Raw genomic sequence first — 22,280 nt, forward strand, 5'->3', positions numbered from 1 at the left:
AGTGCCTTTGATAAAAGGCAGTCCGGCTGCTGAGAGCAGCGGGGGCCCCTCCGCTGGTAGGGCCCCGAGAATGCTGGGCTGACGCTGTCACGAGGACAGGTCTCTCAGGACTGGTCTTGGGGGAAGATTATGGAACTCGTGCGAACTCCTTTGAATGAGCTGCTGACTCCAGATTATCTAGCTGGCATGCAGAAAAGCTGGGAAGGTAAGTGGAAAGCTTGGGAAGGCAGAGAAGGGGAGAGGGAGAAGAAAATTAAGGAACCCCCAGGGGTAGGTGCTGGGCAGGAAGGGCTGCCTGGTGTCCCTTCCACGTGCTCACAGCGGCCTATGTGTATGAGGAGTACATGGTGGTTTGGGTGAGGAGGGACACATTTAGGGGAGCTGTTTCAACTGGAGGAAGGGAAGATGAGATGGAAGGAAGGATGAGAATACTGGAGGGAAGCTGGAGAAGGTGGCTCAGTGGTGGCCCAGGCAAAGAATGTGATCAAGCAGAGACGACGTGGCGTGCTGACCCAAGGCACACATGTGAGTGGCCCTAAGGCTGAGTGGTTACAAGCTAGGCCTCTGAGTCAGATGACCTAATCCTGGGTCTACCATGCATGCGGTGTAACCTTGGGAAAGTTACTCAATCTCTCTGTGGCTCAGTCTCCCCAACTATAAAGCTTCATAGGGGTTATCTGAAGGATTATGTGAGAGAACATTTCGTCTCTGTTTGGTATGTGGCAGTGACTATTATGAGGATGGACCAGTTGGGGACCAGTTGATGGCCTTGATGTCACACTGTCCCCCAGTGACTGTCAGTGTTTGGTAGACTCAGCTTCTGCTAAGAAGTCCATTTCACCTGGGACCTGAGGATGCAAATCAGCTCTGATCATGACCAAGTTTCAGTGTATGAAGAGACTTCAGTTTACCTGGGTCTTCCTACTTAATACCAATGACCCTGTTTACTTATAGTTTGGAAAATCCTCAAGATTTTTCCTTCCAATTTTGTGTAGGGTAGGAGGGGTGAGAATGAGGAGATGTTTGTGGCCCCTGGCAGGAGTCCGAGGGGACCCCGGGGCACCAGAATTCCAGAGTCCCTAGGAACACAAATCCTGAAGATTATGTCAAGGATAAAAGAGGATTTAGGGTGACGATTTAAAGCTTCCTTTCTCCTTTTTCGGCCAAGGGCCTGGGAAGAGGGGGTGGGAGCTGAAAACAGACAGAGCCTTGTTAGTGACTTGAATTTTCACATGTAGAATGATGGAGCTTCGGAAGGGAGTTTCTGCTCTGCGTGGCCCGCCCATCCCACGCCATCTAACCTGGTCTTTAAATCGGCAACTCCATTTGTATTCCAGTCTGACCATGGGAGACTCATATCCCTGTGGGCCCCAGCCTTGGTTTGTAGCTGATGAGAAGTGTTCAGGGGAGGCTTCAGCCAACACAAAAGGACTGTGGGGAAACTAGCCAGCCCCAGGCTCACGCCACAGCTGGGGCCCTGGGAAGCAGGGAGGAGGCAGACCAGTCTTTACAACTGCTTTTTATAGGATACTGTCTGTCTTGGATATATTCAAGGCTCTCAGTCCCAGATAGGAGAGCAAACCATGAGAACCCGGTGTCAGGTCAATGACCAAGTGCCGAGCATACCAATGACCACAGCTCTGGGAACAATGGAGCAAGTGCTTGAAATTCCAGCCGCGAGCCTGGCTGCCCCACGTGAGGGGGGTGCTTATGTCTCGGGTAACATCCCAGCTGGCAATTCCCAAACTCACAAGGAGTTCAACCACGGCAGCCCCAGTTATAACCATTATAACCCCCACCCCACACTTCGGCTCTGCCCCACACAAGGTCCTGTTCTGTATGTTCAGTTGAGAGATGCTGCAGAGAAGATGAGCAGCCACTGCTCCCAGCCCCCTTGCAAAGGGGACCCAGCTCTCTCGGGGGTGGGAGCTGCCTTCCCTGAGGTTTGTCAGTTTGATGGGAAGAGGCTCCTTTCCGAGATGCTGTGTGGTAGCCTGAACGTATCTCCCAGAGCCAGGGGCATCTTGAGAGCTGACTAGCAGTGGGGTGAGGAACACTGCTAGCAGGAGTAGGCTTAGGCTGCAGCTTGAGGTCAGCGATAACCTGGGGTCAGTGATGAGGGGTAAGTCTCCCGTTCAGGATGGGGGAGGTCACGAAATTCTCTTCCTTCAGAATGGCTTAAGCAAAATCCTGCCTGGACACCCGATGAACCCTGAGGCCTTTCTCTAGCCTGAGCTCTTCATCTTCTGGGGGTTGATTCATTCTCTTGTCCACCACCAAGAGGGACTCACCTTCATGTGTCACCCGGAGTCCTCCTCATTCCTCACCTCTCCCGGTTCACTCTAATCCTCATGATTGGCAGCAGAGTTGGGTGTTTCCTTTTCCAGGCTTGTACAGCCCCTTGGAGTGTGTGGACGGTCCAGCATGCACTACTATTCCATAGCTCCCTGGGGGCAGGGTTCATTCTGTCCATCTTTGTTTGCTGGTGACCATCTCAGTGGCATACTGGGTGCACAAGTGGCCGGGGACCTTCCCTGTGCCTCACAGTGGCCTGGGGAGATACCTAAAAATACCCAGCCCTGCTCCTGGAGATCCTGACTTGAGTGACCTGAGGTCTGGACATTGGTTGTGGTCTGAAAACCTCCGCAGGTGACCTAACCTGCAGCCATGGTTGAGAACCATTCCCCCAGAGTAGACCGTTAATGAAAGCTTGTCTTAGGATGAACCAACGAGCTTTGTCTAAGTGACACCTTCTCTTTTATTGTGTGTGTGTATGTGTGTGATTCTCAAGCCCTACTCACCCCTAATGGCATTATTCACTCTTAACGCCATTAGTTTGAGCCATACAACTCTTGGGATTGGTGTTTATACACTCTCGTGTGTAGAATGGATGGCTAGTGGGAAGCTGCTCTACAGCACGGGAAGCTCAGCTCAGGGCTCCTTGATGACCTAGAGGTGGTGGGAGGGAAGCTCAAGAGGGAGGGGGTACGTTTCTTCATAAGCTGATTCACTTCATTGTGTAGCAGAAACTAACACAATATTGTGAAGCAATTGTGCTCCAATTAAGAAAAAAAAGTTCTGGAAGGAGAGCTACTAGCAGGCATTTCAACTCTGTTGTTTAAAACAGCATTGAACAGCTCATTAAGTCTTAGGAAGTTCCTTCTCTAGCAAGTGGAATTCTCTCTCATTCTCCAGCATCACTCCACATCTGCCAAGCCTCTTCCTCAATGTTTCCTCGATGGGAGAGACCATGTTTCTGAGCCTCGTGGAAAGTAGTCGTGGGCAGGTCTGAGGGGCCACATGTGAGCCCCCAGGTGGGTTGAGCAGCCTGCAGGGAGATGCCTGTGGACAGGGTGTGTTATGCCAAACGGGAACACACATGAGGTGATTGAGTTTCATTCACAGCAAAAATGAGAGAAGTCAGATCACAAAACATTTGCTGAAATACCATATGATATTGCTTACATGTGGCATCTAAAACACCACACAAATGAACCTATCTACGTAAGAGAATCAGACTCACAGACTCAGAGAACAGACTTGTGTTTGTTGGTGGGGGGTGGGGGAGGGGAGGACTGGGCATTTGGGATTAGCAGATGCAAACTATTACATACAGGATGGATAAACAATAAAGTCCTACTGTATATAACAGGGAACTGATGGAAAAGAATATGAAAAAGAATGCATATACATATACATATAACTGAATCATTTTGCTGTAACAGCAGATATTAGCACAACCTTTACTAAATTAAAAAAAGAGTTTGCTGAGTCCAGTTCTGTGTGCAGCTCACTGCTAGGGGCTGTGGGACTTCAGGGTACCTACCCTCTGTGTGGGAAAACTAGAGAAGAGGACCTCAAAATATGAGATGAAGCACAGATTTCCAAAGCTCCCAGAGCTCCAAAAGGAGTGATGTCCATTCCCTGTGAGAGCTTTGGTGTCTCAGCTGTGGCTGACAACAGCCCCTGAGCCTAAATCAGCTGCAGCTGGTCCCTGGCACAAGGTCTCTTTTTGAACATACAAAAAGAGCACAGGGAATATATTGCAAATTCACAGGTACCGTATTTCCCATATTTGCTCCAGTTACTTAAAAAAATTTTTTTTTTTTACTATGTGTCGGATTTTGGCTGCAGCATGCAGGCTCTCTAGTTGTGGGGTGCAGGCTTAGTTGCTCTGCAGAGACAATATGGGATCTTAGTTCCCTGACCAGGGATCGAACCACATCCCCCTGCACTGAAAGTGTGAGTCTTAACCACTGGACTGCCAGGGATGTCCTTGCTCAAGTTAATTTTTTTAAACACTGAAACATTGTTAACTCACCCCTGTGCCATTTCCCCTTCCCGCCTCCTCTTTTTTTTTTTTTTTTAAGAATGAGCTTCTATAATTTACATCTTATGTATGCCTAATCATTTTGTAAAATTCATTTTTGATATTTAGTTTTATTTATTTGGCTGTGTGGGGTCTTAGTTGTGGCATGCAAATTCTTAGTTACAGCAGGTGGAATCTAGTGCCTTGACCAGAACTGAACCTGGGGTGCCCTGCATTGGGAATGCAGAGTCTCAGCCAGTGGACCACCAGGGAAGTCCCCCTCCCTCCTTCCCTGAAATTGGTATTTGTCTTTCTCATGTATGTTTCCCTATGCATATTACTATACATGCATCCACCCACAGTATAGGACATGGTGCTACCAGCTTTCAAACTTTATATAAATGGCATCACACTGCAACCTCCGCATGACGTTCGCCCACTGCCCTGTTTTTGAGGTGTATCCATGCTCACCCAGGATTAATGAAACTACTGTTTATTCATCCACTCTCTTTTTGATGGGCTTTAAGCGTGCATCCCATTTTTCCGGTTAGAAATAATGCTAAACCTCGTTTGCGACGTGTATTTTGGCACACATATCCGTTTCTTTCTTCTTCCCTGCCTGCCTTCCTTCTCTTCCTTTGGAAGTATAGTTTATTCACAATATTAGTTTCAGGTATATAGCATAGTGATTCAGTAGTTTTACAGATTACACTCCGTTGTAGGTTATCACAGGATAATGGGCATAATTCCCCATGCTGCACACTGTCTTCTTGTTGCTTATTTCACGCCTCTCCTTGCACATAGATGCTTCGCTCTCTCCTTAAATGCTGCCTCCATGACCATCACAGCTCTCAGACCTGCGAGCAGCCTGCACAGGGCTCTGCCGTGGGCTCAACCTTCTTTAGTACCGGCAACTTGGCCCTTAGTGAGACTCTGAACTTGACCTGGTTTCTGGGCTCCACCTTGCACTTGGAGACCTAGTCTGACACCGGAACTCTCTGTGCCTCAAGCCTCTCAGGGCTTCTCCCCCCACCCCCACCTGGCCCCTGCTGAAAGGGACCTTCTTTGGCAGGAAAAGCTTGGCATATCTTGGGTCCTAAGATGAGATCTCATACACGTGGTCAGCTTTAACTGGACCTCAAAAGAAGTGCAATTTTCTGTAATAAGAAGAAAAGGGAGCATTTCCTGAGGGCAGTCAGGAGCCGGAGTAGGAAAATAAACAGGGCAGAGCAGTGCAGGTGTGCGCGCTCATGCTCAGTCCCTTCAGTCGCGTCTGACTCTGCGACCCCGTGGACGGCAGCCTTCCAGGCTCCTCCGTCCATGGCATTCTCCAGGCAAGAATACTGCAGTGGGTTCTTGTGCCCTCTTCAGGGGATCTTCCTGACCCAGGGATTGAACCTGCATCTCTTATGTCTCCTGTGCTGGCAGGCAGGTTCTTTACTGTTAGTGCCACCTGGGAAGTATAGCGTGAGGACTGGGCTAAGAGCAGTGGCTGATGGAAGCTGGGTTCTGTCAGAGAGTGGGTAACATGACATGAATCTAGAAAGTTAAAGCTTCGTGCTCCCCACCAGATGACTTTGAGCTTTGGGGATGGGAAGGGTGAGTGGGCAGTGACAGGCGATTGTGGCCGGGAGACCATATCATGAGGAGAAACGTTATCCCCTAGGGCCATCCCCGGGCCAGGCTTGAGTGTGCGCAGTGCTCACAGCTGGGACTCGTGGTCTCATTTCCCTCCAAACTGCTGAGCGCTGAGGCACTATCAAATTAGTCTTCCTCTCCCCTCCATCACTCACGTGGCACTTCCCACCTCTCCTGCTTCCAAGCAGGCGAACTCCAGGCAAAACACGCACAGGCTTCAGTCCACCTGTGACTGGCGGGCTAGACCCTGACATCACCTACAAGAGCCTGGGGGAGCAGATGCGAGGGGTGGCCCAGCGTCTTCTCTGCAGCTTGATGCCTCTGTGGCTTGAGCTTATCGGAAGCTCCCAAAGTTCCCCATCAGGGGTACCGGGAACCAGCAGGTGTATGTGTGTGGGGTGCAGTGGGGATGGGGATGAGGTTCGGAATCCCCTCAAGCTTGGAAAAGACCTTGATGCTGGGAAAGATTGAGGGCAGGAGGAGAAGGGTGGTGACAGAGGATGAGACGGTTGAGATGGGAGAGACAGGCTGATTGTTTTTGAAAGAACAAGCTTGGGTCCCAGGTTTACTCTGGGCAGAAGTTTGGGCTTTTGTGGCGTTTGACAGCCCGTAAAACTCAGCAGTGAATCTGAGCTCCCAGCCCCACTTGCTGTCAGGAGAAGGTCTGGTATGATTAACTCCTTCCCCTTGGCTGGCAGACCCCCACTCCCTCTCCCTTCACCATTCCCACCCTTATTCTCACCACCAAACCATCAGGAAATCAAGTAGAAAGTCTGTTCTCTAGAGCCAGGGAGAAGCATGGAGAGAGGCTGGCAGGGCTGGCTGACCAGCTCGGTGCTTGTCAGGGGTGAACAGGCTGATGCCACAGGGAAGAAAGAGCCAAGTAAAACTGTTTGTGGCTTCACACTTTGAGACTGTGTGTACATGTACATTTCTCTCTGGTAGATCCTGGAAGGTGAGCGTATGGGAGAAGTCAATTGTTTTCAGCCTCCAGAATGTGCTAGATAGCCATGGAGTTTGAGAGTGGGCCACGAGAGAGACTCACATGAGGTACATACCTCATTTTCATACTGTTCCTTAAATTCCCATCTCTGTTCCTCTTCTTGGGAGACCCCAGAGCCTGGCATACATAATGTAAATGGCAGATATCAGCTGAATAAGTGCCTTCAGAAAGTGAGTGGTTGTTTACTAAGCATTTACTATGCGATCTCAGATCAAACCTATGAGAAAACTGTAAGGTAAGCATGTTCAGGAAGGTTAAGTAACTTGTCCAAGGTCTCACATCTAGGAGTGTGTGTGTGGTGGAGGGGGAGTGACGCACAAGAGACTTGAAAGGCTCATGGCATCATTTTCTATCCTTGTTCATTTTCACAGCTTTCTCAAATCTATGACATTCTGAATTTGCAGAAGCTGAGGCGACAGCGAGACCCTGAATCTGCAGAAGCTGACTGTCCCTGAAAGCTGAAAGTGATGGAAACAAGGTTGGGGGCTTTCCAAGTGGGTGCTTGGCGTGGCACGTTCCCTGTAAAACAGAAGAACCTGAACTTCTGTGCATACGATAGGGAAGAAGACAAAAGAGTGGAGGGACAGGACCCCGAGCTCTTTTGCAGACCACAGCCTTGTCCCTGAGATCCAGGAAAACAGAAAGGCGCAGAAAAGAACCGAGTCAGGTCAACTGTTAAAAATTATTTAATACAAAGTCCAATGTCAAAATGTAACAATAAACAAAAATACACATGTATAAATATGTATATATAATTAGACCTGTACACTTTCTCAGACCCTTTTCAAATGAAACAGAATCATCATCACATCTGTGTGGTCAAATCAAAAATAATATTCAAGCGACGTGGACCCAACTGGTGCTGTGGGGAAGAATAGTACTGCTGAAGCACTTGGAGGGGTCAAAGAGTGTCAGTCATGAGCGAGTTGGGGATATTGCCAAATGTCCTTTTCTGGAGACCCAGAGAGGGAAGATGAGCAACCCCACTGCTCTGTACAGTGTATCTGATCTTCTTTTAGCACCTACAGCCACTACTGTCTAGGAACAGCTCTCCTATTGGATGGGGTTTTGAACTCTCGAAGCTTCTGTGGTTTGAGAGCTTGCTTGCCCTATCTCCCAGACTAGAAGCTCTGGGTGGGGGTGGGGGAGGTTGCTTCAAGACCTTCCTATTCTGCAGGCCAAGTGCCAGCACAGGGTTTGGGAAAGCATGCCATCAAGGTGTACTGATTTGCTCTTAAAATAGTGGTGTCCAAAGTGGCTGTGCACCTACGAGGGGGCACTCAAACCCTCAGGGGTTCAGAGAGAAAATACTAGAACCTCTTGTCTATAGTATTTTTTATCTTATTCTTTAAAAATGTCTATGCTGTGTACTTTAAAAAAAATGTGCCTAATAGTAGAGGAGTATATGAATATATACTTTAAATAAATTGATAACATATGGAGGGGTACATCTTGCAAGGTTTTTTGCTGATAGGCATGTGTGGCCCAAAGAGATGGGCACCCACTGCTGCACAGAATCCATGTGCACGTGGAGCCCTGGGGAGGCTGCCCTGCTGGGCGCTCAAGTCCCTCTGAGAAGCTTTTGCAGGTGCTCAGAAAAGCAAAGCCTCAAGATTACCTCCCAGACCTGAATAAGAGCTGAGGCCTCCTGGTCCCGCTGCTCGATTTCCCTTAAATGTTAAGGCCTTATCCTCAAAAAAACACACATGCCCCTGGGAAGAGCACAGACACAGCCTTTGACCCTGGCAAGGAAGCCTTTTGATCTCTTCCCCGTGATGGAGAGGGAGCTGGACCAGGGCAGACAATGGGGAGATGCTGCCCGAAGGCAGTCCTGGCCAGATTCCATGACCACACCCCCGCTTGGTGACCTTCTAGGCCTTCACTTTAAAGCAGGTGTATTTGAGGCCACACGCTCTGTCAGTTTCCAGCGTCGTGATGACCACAGGCTGAATTCTCATCAAAACGCCTAGGCGGCTGTGAAATTCGCGTGGGAACCACAAGACACAGAATTAGAAAATTCCTCTGCAAGGAGCCAGAGGAATATCTGGGAAAAAGAGTAGGTGTGTGAGCTACAATCTTTCTGAGTCCAGAAGGCTGGTGAACATGCCAGCCTGCAGCCAGGATGGCAGCTGTGGGGTTTGTGGGAAGAAGGTGAGTCCTAAGCAGCCCTCGGGGCTCTTGGGGATCCCCGGGCAGAAGACCTGAGCCACTCAGCTGGGAAAACTGCTTTCAGCCCCCAATGCCTTCAGCTTCTCAAGGAAATGATGCTACCTGCTGTGGCCTTTTCTTGAGTTTCTAGAAACCATGCACTCTCACAGCTAGTGTTTGGATGCATCTAATTCTTTTTCTTCTCCTTCTAACAATTTATCTGGTGGGGGCAAGGGGAAGAGAAACCCAATGCTCTGAACTCCGAAGAAGTTCTTTGGAAAGCCTAAAAGGCACCTGGAGTTGTCTGCATGGAGAGATCCTGCTGTCTCCGAGCCCCCGGGGGGCCTCCCCGTCCCCACGAGGCTCAGCCACTGTCCGGGCTGGCAGGTATTTTCCACGTGCATACCGTCCATCTGTGCTTTTGTGTTTTGTTCGAATTTCCCTTTCTTTGGCAGGACACAGGTGCACACCGCAGACAGAGCGGAGGCTCGGCCACAAGGTGGGACCCAACCCAGGGAAAGGCTGTCCAAGGGAGGCTGCCTGTGGGTAGAATGAATGAAGGCCTCATGCCCAGGGTGGGGAAATCCTTGGCGGCTTCCCACGTATTTATCTTTGGGTGTACCCTCATCCCGAGCTCTAGGCCAGCCAGTTCCCAGGAGGTATTTTTAGTCTGGGTGGCTCTACAGACAGGTCAGGGTGACCCAGAGCTGTCCCCTGTATGTCTCTAAATCCAGCCTGGGGTAAAGCCCTTGAGAGCAAACAGCTCTGGGGGAGAGGACCAGGAGCTGGGGCACAGGTGGAGGACACACGGGAATAAATCGTCTCAGGAAGCATCTGTGCCCTTCCATGGTGAGGACGGGACTCCTGGTCCCGACGGGGACCACACTTACCTCTCTGGAGGCCTCAGAAGTGGGCTTCAGAGAGCCGATCACCCACAGCCCCCTTATGCGCCGGGGCGGGGTCCCTGGCTGCCTTGCCTGCGTCTCTTCTCCTTCCTCAGGTCCCACTCCAGCCGCTTCTGTGCCTGCGGCCCTGCCACCCACGCTGGCCCTTCTTTGGCCCGTGTCCCATGCTGTCCCCTCAGCCTGAAGGCCCTCTGCATTGCTTTCCCTCAGGCCTCTGACACACTCGGGCTTTGAAGTCCCCTCTTTTGGGAAGCCCCCGGTTTACAAAGCTGGGTGGCTGCCCCTCTGAGATGCTCCCTCGGCACCCCAAAGGAATCCCTTCCTGCAGCACCACTTCCCACATTGTCTTCCCCACTAACGCTGGGCTCCTCACGGGCGGGAGCTAGGTTTGGGTCATCCATGTACTGCTGGCCGTTAGCTCAGTGCCTGGAGCTAATAACAAGATGCTCCCAATGATCTGTTAAATAACTGAGTCCTAGATACTAGGGAGTGAGTGAGTGAAAGTCGCTCGGTCGTGTCTGACTTTTTGAGACCCCCCGGACCATACAGTCCATGGAATTCTCTAGGCCGGAATATTGGAGTGGGTAGCCTTTCTCTTCTCCAGGGGATCTTCCCAACCCAGGGATCGAACCCAGGTCTCCCCCACTGCCGGAGGATTCTTTACCAGCTGAGCCACCAGGGAAGCCCATCGGGGAAGGCAATGCTAAAAATGCTACATCTGGGCCAACCTAGGGCTGTTGTGTCCCAGTAGAGCTGGTGAAATGCTGCAACTGGGGCCACACTGGCTGAGTGGGAGAGTGTGAGAAATGCTGGGGGGTATGCCTGGACCTGGCTCGTGTCCTGTATTGCCCAAGGTTGGAAAGACTGCTAACCACAGAGTTCAGGTGGGGGAGCCCAAGTGAGTAAAAGATGCTAATGGCAGGCATCCGGGCACAGAGGGGGCGCGAGGCTAGACGACCAGCAGATTTCCATCCTCCTATTTGGGTCTCACTCAGACTTTGGAGAACGTGATCACTAGCTTTTCCTAGTTTGGTATTATTATAATTACACTCATGATTTCTTAGATGTTGTCTTAAAGATTATACAAAGCAAAATGCAGCTCTTCTTGAAGTACTTAAATGATAAAGTATGTTTTTTTTCTCCATGTATCTTTCTGTGGTGTGTATATGAGTGTGTTAGGAAATTGATCCAAATTTAGAGTCCTAATAAAGCAGCTGCCTGGTTCTGCTCCAGGAAAATCAATACAAAAATTCAAAAATGAATTTGCATCTTGCTCTGAATGGAAAAGCTGGCTTGCAATCTACCTTGAAACTTCCCTTGTTCATTTGACTGTCAAGGGAGAAGAGTCTCTGAAGATCTGGACTGAAAAGGCAGAAACCAGGGGCTGTTCAATCACTTTTGGGTCCAAGCCCAGTGGTCTCCAACATTCTAGAGCTATTCTCCAACCTGAGGGACCCTAAGGCAGTTTTGGCCAAGTTCGAGTTTGTGGCGTTCATTTTTACTGCCTCTAAGTCTTACTCAATCAGATGCAAAGGCTTGGGCTAAAAATAACCCCTGGAAAGCAAAGAAGGGAGCATTCAGAGAAGAGAGGGAAGACAGTATTAGAATGGGGCCTTGGTTTAGGGGTGAATCTTGCTAAATTAAAGCAATTTTTCTCTGGCTTCCAAGAGATAAGAGTCAGTTCCGACACCATCTTAAAGGATTTTGACAACTACCATGTTAGAAAGAAGCAGGAATCTTGGGGACAGTTTTCATGAGAAAACTGGACATAGCACCCCCTTGACACAAGGAAACTCTTTGATTCTTTCAAGCTAAGAAAGTGAGGGTGGAGGCAGGTCCCCTCTCGGCAGCACCTTTAACAGTTGCTACGGAGACATGAATCATCTTCTTCAGAGGTTGTTGTGCCTTAGAAGCAAGGAGAGGAACTCTGGGGAGTTCTCAGACTCTTCTGACCTTCGAACAAATTATTTAAATGCCTACCCAAGTCACTACATGACCATCTAAAACATTTAAGGTCTTGAAAGAGATTTGCATCTAGTTTCAGTGCTTACACTAGCCTGGGAAACACACAGCTCCCAGTCCAAAGATCAAAAAGAGATGCCAAACCCTAGCCCACAAGAAAGAATTTCAAGTTAATGGTCTAGGCATTGCCCTTCCTCCACCTTTGGAGATCAGGTTCTCTTACTTTCTTCAAAGGATGCATTGTGGGATGAAACAAGACTTGGGACCCAGGAAAGAAATCAGAGCACTCAAAAGCCCATTCTGGCCACGTCGGACGCCTAACTGTAGACAGCAGCCTTCTTTTCCAGATGCTGAAAGTATTCCAAGGAGAGAGAGATGTGTCTAAAATCCCAAAGCCTTTTCCTTCCAGGCACTAACACCCTGCTAGCCTCTCCTGGTTTGTGTGTCGCTCATCAGATATGGGAAGGCCAAGAAAACACTCCCCATGGGGAAACCATGCTGGTGATGAGCCCAGGAGACTCTGGAAGAGGGAGATGCCCCCAAAGGGTTGTATTCACAGTGTTACGTTGCAAAGGGCATAATAATAATAATTTTTGAAAAGCACTTGAATGACATCTTTCCTTCTTTCAACATGGGCATTTATGTTGGATAGATGCATTCTACACTTAAGATACACTACTCAGAACATGGGGCTAACTGATTGACTTCCCAGGATTATTGGGACAAGACAGTTATAAAAATGCCTAGCACAGTATCTGGCACAGAGTGAGTTTAAATAATAAAAGTTAGTTCCTTTTCCTCTTTCCCTAAGATTAGATTAGATCCCAGGTAAGGTACAAGAGTCTCCTGAAAAGCACGGCATAACTAGTGAGCCCATCCTAAGGTCTCTCACAAAAGTAAATCTATTTACCCACAAACCTCATATTCTTCCATGGCACTTGACTCTCTTCCAGAGACATACAAAAAAGTGACTGAAGTCAAGGGCATTTTCCCCCCTTGGAAAAACATGTCCATTCATTGGCAAACGCAATTCGTATACCTCATCCATGAGATTCCAAAGGTCGTTGGCAGGGACTTGGGCTGTGTGGAAGCTGACTGCCTCACCCAGCTTCACACAAGCACCTTGGGGTGGAGAGCAGGGCAGGAAGGCATGTTCAGTCATCCACCTGTGCCACTGAGAAGCCACCTTCCAGCTTCGAGCCACCTTTTCATTATGCCTTTAAATATATCTCCCCTCTCCCTGACCAGGCCTTATTCTTCTACTAGGATTTTAAGCAACTTAGCAAAAAGTTTAATTTCTGCGAGGTACAAAGAAAGAAAGCTCTGAGCACAGCTTCCAGGGGAAAGCAGATTTTATGTAAAATTATACATTGTAATCTGATACTTTTTTTTTTAATGATGGAGTTGGGAGGAGGAAGGAGAGAGCCAATTGTTTTGCCTTTCATAAAAAATTTATGAGTCCCAGAGTCCAAGATTTAGAGTCAGTATTTTCCTAGATTAAGAATTTGATAATTTTTCTTCCCATCAAACTGACATACTTAATGAGTTTCTTTTCTAAAACCAGTAGACGTGGAAATGCTCTTTTAAATTCTTGCCGATGTCTAAGCAGGGCTTGCCATCAATATGCCAAGGGGCCTCATAGGCTACTGATGTAAACTGCATAAGAGGTATAATTTCTGCTCTTAGCAGGCTTAGGGGAGAGGCTGGCCCCTAAGAGGCAAGTCTCAATGAAATTGAGAGGACAAAGTTATAACAAACTGTGACCGAAAGGGGGCGCCATCATCCCTGGGCCTGCTCCTGTTGCAGCCCTGGAGCCTGGGGAAGCCCCCGACACCGAGGTGGAGGAGGCTGACACCGCACAGAGGACTAAAGAACCGAGGTTCCTCCTCAGTCTGGGCATCAGAGCCCGACCTCAGACCCTGGGCGCTGCAGACGCCGAGAGAGAGACCTGTCTCCCAGCAGGCCAGGGGGCGGCCGCTGCTGTGTCTGAGGGCTGACCTAGTTTTCTGTCCCCAGACTTTGTACCTCCTTTGTCCCTAAATAGACCATAACACCGCCCTGAGCTCCAGCCCGGGGCTCGGAGGCATCACTGAGGTTAAAAAGCCTCTTTTTAAGCTTCTCAGCCAGCAACAAACACGCATTCAATTATGACAGCAGTACTCCGTGATCCCAAATCTCCGCCAACCAAAAGAAAGCTACGCACAGACTGCTGAACTTTTACAATTCGACAACTCAGAGCGCACAAGGCGTGAGTAATCCCGCAGTAAATCTTGCCGACAGTCCGCCCTGCCCGCTGGCCGCTAAACAGCTGGATCCTGCATCTTACCCGGCCCACGGCCATTCCCTCGACCTGCTCTGTCCTAAATGCTCCTGGGTCCATCTCTCATCCTTTTTCTACCTCCCTCCGCCAGGCCCTTTCCCTCCCTCCCTCCTTCCATCTCCCTGAGGCCTCAGAGATAACAGCCAGCAGAAGCACTAGCTTCCAGATTATTTTTTCATTGTATCTGAGACAGTGTGCTTAAAGTTCACATACACGGGGCAGGAGGGAGAAAGGCAACAGGTTTTTGCGTTAGACCTTTTCAGAAGGCATAAAAAAATCAAATACAAACACAAATCACTTGACAATTTTATGATTAAAACCGACAAATGGAAAACAGACAGTTTTGAGTGTTGCTAACATAATCAAGCATTTCATGCCAACCGGCTCGGCCACCCCATTTCTCAGATCTAAGTGTACCACATCTGTCTGCAGGTGAAATGACTTTTGCACATCAGCGAGGTAGCCAGTGTTAAACCCAGAGGACAGAACCCCGGTGAAAAGCCACTGGTTCACAGAAACGACACTTGAAACCCTCAAAAATCAGATTCCAAGGGACATGTGGTTCTGTGTATGTGTATCACGCCAAAATGTTAAACATGAGAAAAAGGACATGAGCATGTTTCATCTCGGTTGAAGGTGGTGGTTTTCTGGGAAGACACTATCTGAGACACCGCATGGAAGGCGTTCAGTGTCTGCTTCATTCTTGCTTGATAAGAGCAAGGGATCTCGGGAAAAGGTCATTCTTGGAACAGTGAACAAGTCTGAGGTGGGGCACAAGTCTGAGGTGGGGCTCAGCAGTCCGTTTACAGTTGAGGAAAACTATTTTAGTCACTTGGCCAAAAAAGCCATACAAAGGGAGGGGATGTAAAACCCTAGGCGACTTGAACTCTCCCTGCATTTTTTTCTGCTTGAAGCAGGATAAAGAGCATGAAATTTTGGCTGCGTCTCTGTTTATGTAACAACCACAGCTGCTCCCCAAAATAGCTGCCGCTGCCGGCTGAAAGAAGGAAGGGCTTTTGTTGCTAACGTTTGAGTCCGTTTTCTCTAGTGCTTGACTGAGTTTCCTTGCCTTCATGTTTGGTGTGTGCTGCTGGGTCCAAAAGGAGATAAGGAACTTCTCCTCAGACACATTAGTGGTGCTATCAGCTATATGGATGGATTTTCAAGTCAAGGCTTGTCTTCACAGCAAGACTACACTAAGCTTCCTAGTCTATCTGGTGGCAGGTAACCTCTTGACTACCCAGAACGTATTAACTACCCACCTTCGGAGGGCAGTAGAGTGGCTGATAGTGAGGCCTTTTGTGTTCATAACCCCACAAAGAGAAACATACAGTGCTTTTTCTGTGTTTTATTTGTGTGTGTGTGTGTGTGTGTGGAACAAATCCAATCCTGGACTGCTGGCGTGGCATTGAACAGGGTGCCCTCCCCCAAAAGTAACAAAGAGAACTCTCGTCAAAGCTATCGGATGTGTTAAAAAAATACAAAAGTTATTTTCTCCTTTTGATTGCTATTTACTTGTGACAACATATGTTAAAAATATTACTTCTGTCTTTGAGAAGAGATCATTCTCTTCATAGAATATGGAAAAATAAACTCTACCAAACCCACAGTTCACGTCCCCCACTACGGCCCGGGGCTTTGGCACTCGCATCTCTGGAAATCATCACCAGTGTCAATGGAATACTACATTTTCCAGGCGGCAAACGCCTTACACGGCACCATCCAGTGCTGCCAACGACAGAACGGAAGTGGCCAGGCTCACGTGACATCTTGAAGGGAGGGGATTAGGAAGTAGGGTGGTTTATTTGCTGACAAAGTGAAAGGTAAGGGGGTGGTTTCAGGACCTCCTAACAAGCTGTGGTGTGTCCCCCTCATCACCTCTGACCACTGCCAGCACTGAGCTTGCGTGGTGGGTTGTACATGGGATGGTAGGGAGCCATGAAGGTGCCACTGCTAGGAGGACTCAGCTTCCGCACCCAGGATCATCATAAAACACTGAGCTGGATGAATGGGAGAAGACAAGGATACATAAAAACAGTAAAATGTTTATTTTCTTAGAAAAAAAAGTGGGCAAGAGGGATTCAAAATGATTGTGATCACACTTCCGTCTGCATCTGAGCAAAACTGATGTTGCAAGCTTGATCTTTGATTAAGAGACCCAGGAAATGAAACCACCTGCTGCTCACTCCTATGTCACTTCCAGGAGTCATGTCACGACATGCTTGGAATTGATAATAGCGTCTCTACTTCTTCTTAGCAGAGAAACTAGGCTTGCCATAGCAACCATCCCATCTCCAAAGCGCAACACTGCCAGTGAGAAGCAAGGCTCTGGACTGCTGGGGGAGGCAGGGAGGAGGGAGGGGGAAGGAGGCGCTTGTCTTAGAAGCGGAACCAGTCTAGAATAGAAGTTGGATATCTGAGTTCACCACTACCTCATCTTTTAGAAAATAGGTTGGAGAGCATCTGTAAAACCAACAGTATCTTTAAGGTGAAATTGCAGAATTTTGCTGCAGACCTGGACACTGAGAGAAGTGAAAAGTTGCAACAAGTTTTAACTAGCAGCAACAAAGAAAGTTCGATAACAGTTTTTGTTTTTAGCAATATTCCTTTGCAAGTTCATTAAGAAACACTGTAATTTAATGGGGCATACGATATGGAACGATCTTCTTTTGCTATAGTGCTGTTCGCTGAAGAGAACCAACCTTTGCAAAGATTTCAACTGGGGTGTAACCTATTTACACAGTAGTAGCTCCCGGTTTGACTGGTAGGATTGGTGCTATGTGATATCTTCTTCTTCCGAACAATAATCTCGACCCTTGAGAGGAAAAGAAAAGAATAAGATGTGAATGAGAAATTCAAAGCAGAGCTTGAGAAAGTTACCTGCAATCCATCTTCTCAGTTTGTCTCCCTACAATGAAACCCAGGCTCCATCAGTGACTGCTGGGCATCAGGTATGTAAGTCATAAATACACATTGACCAACTTGTAAACCGTATATACATCGTCGCTTCGAAGTTTTACCAAACTTCTAATAAGCCTTTGTTTTGTATTGGTAGGGCTTCCCTGATAGCTCAGTTGGTAAAGAATCCACCTGCAATGCAGGAGACCCTGGTTTGATTCCTGGGTTGGGAAGATCCCCTGGAGAAGGGATAGGCTACCCACTCCAGTATTCTTGCCTGGAGGATTCTGTGGACTGTATATTCCATGGGGTTGAGAGTTGGACATGACTGAGCCACTTTCACTCACTTCACTTTGTATTGGTAAGGATTTATATTATTCCAGGCACAGACAAGACTCAGCCTTTCACCACATAATCACCAAATGGATGATCCATTCAGGAGACCAGTTTGTCATGAACAGGAGAAAACACAGAGAACAGTGAGCAAGACCCTTTCTCCCAGGGCCAGGGCTGCTAGCATTCCACAGCTGCATCTCCAAGCCCAGAACTTATACAAAACAGGTTACTTGAAGGCTTAAGAACGACATCCAGTTGCTGCTTTTGAACATATATCGTCCTCTCTCCAGCAGGGTATGTAGTCTGTGAAGGCACAGTTAGGTCTGGGATTTAAGTTCCTCATGTCCCATCACTGACCGTCTTGGTCAAAGCACACAGTTCTGTGATCTGTAATCCCTCACAGAGCACAGGAATAAGTCTCTGCCCTGCCTGTCTCACAGTGTCACAGATAAGGGTTTTGAATAAAGTCACGTATCCATACTATTTATATCTTTGACCACTTCCTTTCTTTCTTTAAGAAAAAAAAAAAAGAGGAATGTATTGGAAAGATACAAGGGTGTCCGAAGAACAAGAGGCTCAGTAACCGAGGCTGGGAAGGGTACATGTAGGATGACAGGGGCCTTGCCTCCTGAGAGAGGCTATTAACGTGACCGAGTTCCAGTTACTTTCAGTCTGTGTCTGTTTGTTGTTTCTGATTTCCTGGGGTGACAATCACACTGACTCAGCCGGACTTAGCCCTTGACCCCTGGATCACAGAGCTGTGAACAGTGAACATCACGCGATGCTCAAGTTTGGTGAGTACATGCTGGGTACCACGTTTAGCACTTTTCAAGTACTATTGTGGTGGCTTATTCTGCCACCACAGCCCTAGGTGTCATGCACGGTCCCATCTCCCATTTCTAAGATGAGAAAAGCAAAGCCCAGAGAGTCCCAGAAGTTTTCTAAAGTCATAAAGCTTTTACACAACATCCAGTCTTTGGCAGGTCATGCACACATCTTTAACTTTCTTATGGGTGGTATTTGGGGTTTGGTCTCTGCAAACATCCTGTGCTAATATCTTAGGGTTTTGTATAAGTGACCATAGGCCACGTCTTCTTCTCAACAGAAGTGGGAGCCATGTCCTGACTGTCTAAAGTGCTTCTCATCCAAGCCTCCCCATAACCTAGACAAGGATGGGAGAAACGTATGGGGAGGGGCTTGACCATGGCTAGGGGCAGGGGCAAAAAAACTGGCTTAGCAGCAGTGGGGAGAGATGGAGCTCTTTAATGAAATTAAATTACTATTATTATTTAGGCTGTACTGTGTGGTATGTATGATCTTAGTTCCCTAACTAAGGATCGAACCCACGCCCCCTGCATTGGGAACTCAGAATCTTAACCACTGGACCACCAGGGAAGTCCCAACCTCTTTCTTTTTAAATACACACTACATTTTTCCATTTGTGGGGGAAACAAGTTCCTTTAAAAATGAAACTTTCTAAATACCTACAAAAAATAAAATTTTCTAAATACTTATTTCTAAATAAGTCTAAATAAATAGGCTTATTCCCAAACATATCTAAAACATAAAGAAAATAATAAGTTGGCATACAACTATTTCTCAAATGCATGGTTTGTTTCTTTGTCACAATACTGTTTAGGAAGTAGCTCACATTCTCTTAATATTTCAGCATCATCATAGTGCATGGCTGTACCACTTGGCTGGGTGGTCATCCTGGCTTTGTGACATTAACTCTGAGTACGTTATCTCCCTACATCTCACTTTACTCATTTGTAAAACAAAGATAACAATGGTACCAACTTTACCTGGCTGCTAAAGATTAAATGAGTTAATAATAGAGTGATTCGGTCCTGCCTGGCACATAACTTTATACATGTTGTATGTGTCACACACAAATACACGTGTGTTTGATAAGTAAAACGTTGCTACATGATGAAGTCTTCAGGGCCTGTGAAAGCATGAGGGTGGCCTGTCCCCATGCTAACTGGCCCCAGATGGCTTGTTCTCGTTGGATGAGTCACCACTGGCTTCTTCTATCACACTGTCAATTCTCACCCTTGCTCCTGGCAGAGGTTTTGAACCTGGTGTCATCTCTAGGCTTGCTCTACTTGTTGTATGAAAATGTCTTCTGGGCAGGGTGACCAATCCTGACAAAAGAAGCGTGCACTCAGCAGTCTTCTTCCCGACGCCTCCCTGGTGATGCTGCCCCAGCAGATGCCAGCTGTTGTTGGCCTTGACCACCCCGGAGACATTCCCTGAGCCGCACGGTGGGGAGCTAGGGGGTCCTCATGGACCCGGAGCGTGGGGGGGTTTAGTCTCCACTGTGGGAAATGGGACACACCCACAGCTATCAGAAACAACTCACTGGGTGCAGAGAGCAGGCCTGCGGGTGGGTGCTGGGTGGGTGGAGGGGAAAGTGGACTCGCGGAGTTTCCATGGAGGTTTTATGAGGGAAGGAAAGATGACTCTCCCCACGTGTATGTGGACACACACACTGTTATGTGACACTGGGCACATCGCTGGGCCTCGACACCCTGGGGATAATCATGGTCTCTGTCTCACTGGGGTGTGATCAGGATCAGAGGGAAAAATATAGTATCTAGCAGGTGGTCAATAACTATCAGCTGCTTCTGTTATTACTACTGTTGCTGCTGAACCCCATGTTTGTTCAGGCCATGGCAGGAGATTAGGGACCACCTTCCTGTGGCTGATGGGGGATGTGAACTGTCATCACAAATGGTAATCTGCCAGGTGTCGGGGAACCCTTCCTGCCACCTCAACCTTGCACCCCAGATGGACCAGAATTCCATGCGCTCCAATAAAGCTTCTATGACAGACACCTAGGTCCGTTCCCTTCTTATGAAGCCTCAATCAGAGCAAAGGCCCAGCTGGCCAATGTGGGGTTCAGAGGGCACCTCATCCACAAGGAAGGACTTGGATGCAATGATAGGCAGACAGACAGACAGACACACACATGAACTAGTGTACTCAATGATAAAGCAGTCTCCAGCTCTGTAAATGAGTTACAGGGTTATGCAGAGGGAGTGTTTCAGACCCTCCAAGAATACTGTTACCATAAGAAAGTGCCCTCTTTTAAGGGGTAGAGGGAAAAAAGGATTATTATGACATTACATGAAATCATGTCTGTGAAATTTTGAAAATTGTTAAAGCACTTTAGAATTTAAAGAATCTATCATTCTATGCAAAAAAGAATGTACCCCCTTTTGGGTGACAAATCTCTGTAAACCCTCTGTGTCAACCCCGAGCAGCAACTTTCATTTTCCTAGCATTTGCTCCTCTGAAATTATTATTTTGACTATGAGAAGGAGAAAGAAAATGGCATCAGCTGCTTTGCAGACACTATTTCATTGGTGATTCACACCAACCCTGCAAAGTAGGTGAGTCCTGTGCGCTGTTACTTGTGGGGAAATCTTCGCAAAGCCCAGAATCCTTGCCTCTTTTGTTAATGACTGTATGAGCAGATTAAATTCAAATTAAATTCAAATCAGTTATATTTTTGTTATTTTCACCTGTCAGCAGTTCTGAGAACCAATTATTTTATGAATAGAAAACTTGGAAATAAAAAACATGGAGAGTAAGCGCTCCCATATGGCCAAGTGTCATTTTAAGGGGAACCTGAGAAAACTTACAGAGGCAGCCCCATCTCAGCATCCCATGGGACCCCACCTGCACGCCGGCTCCCCTGGGCAAGATAGGGAGCTTGTTACTGTAACGTGACTTCACATCTCACTTAAAGTTTTAAAGAACTGTGCTAAAAAGAGAACCTTAAAACCTTCAGCTGTCGAAGACAGGAAGCAAGAGTGAGCTGGGTGTGGGAGCTACACAGCAATTCTCTCAGCCCAAAGCATGCCCTTTCCCCTCAAAGGGACGACAAAATGGAAGTCTTTGTAGAGACGCTTTATGCAGCCAGAATTAGGGGCTGGTAGACACAATTCTACCCTTGTGCAAAGGATACACTGAAAGCTACAGAGCCAGGTCCCCACGAGGCCCCCACAGCGTGAAGAATGGAAACTCACAATGATGCTGACAAGGAGGGGTTGTTTGAAAAAGCAGAGGGGCATGTGGTGCAGATTCAAAAAAATTTTAAGGAGGTTTTGCCTACCACGGCTCAGATGGTAAAGAATCTGCCTTCACTGCAGGAGACCCAGGTTCGATCCCTGGATCGGGAGGATCCCGTGCAGAAGGGGATGGCTACCCACTCCAGTATTCTTGCCTGCAGAATTCCATGGACAGAGGAGCCTGGTGGGCTACAGTCCACAGGGTTGCAAAGAGTCAGACACAACTGAGCAACTAACACTTTCCCTGACCACACCCTTACTCTGTGTATTTTCCATGTCCGCTTCAATTGTCTGCATGATTTTCTTGGAAACTGGAAGTTTATGTCAACTCCTACATTTCTAAGGTTCTAGGATAAGGATTTTCTACTTGTTGAAAGGTCTAGGCTTTCAATTAGCAATATTATAGTGTAGTGAAGGAAAGGGCATGGTCATGATGTTATATTCTGCTAGTTTAAAGAGGACCAGCTCAGAGACTGACTTCAAATAAAGGAATTATTCCTCCTAAGTGTCTACTGTACTTTTTCTCCTCAAATTAAGTAGGCAAATAGGCTAGGGCTGGCTGTCAAGTTTCCAGTATGAGTTTATCCCAGAAGTCTCTAGTTCTTCTCTATAGACGTGTGTGCATTTGGCCTAATCCGCACACACTGAGCATGTAACAGACAGCTGCAAACTGAGTATTTCC

General features: G+C 47.7%; 1 protein-coding gene across 2 annotated transcripts in view; it reads right to left on the reverse strand.

Moving 5' to 3' along the window:
• Positions 1-16,310: 16,310 nt before the first annotated feature.
• Positions 16,311-22,280, reverse strand: part of CUNH1orf21 (chromosome unknown C1orf21 homolog) — a 241,633-nt gene continuing 235,663 nt past the window's right edge. For both annotated transcript variants that reach the window (XM_040263813.1, XM_040263814.1), the window contains one exon: positions 16,311-17,100. In XM_040263813.1, the coding sequence (XP_040119747.1) occupies positions 17,062-17,100 (39 nt within the window). In that variant the 3' untranslated portion in view covers positions 16,311-17,061. The remainder of the gene's footprint in view (positions 17,101-22,280) is intronic.

Source organism: Oryx dammah, unplaced genomic scaffold, assembly GCF_014754425.2.
Source record: "Oryx dammah isolate SB20612 unplaced genomic scaffold, SCBI_Odam_1.1 HiC_scaffold_21, whole genome shotgun sequence".
NCBI lineage: Eukaryota > Metazoa > Chordata > Mammalia > Artiodactyla > Bovidae > Oryx > Oryx dammah.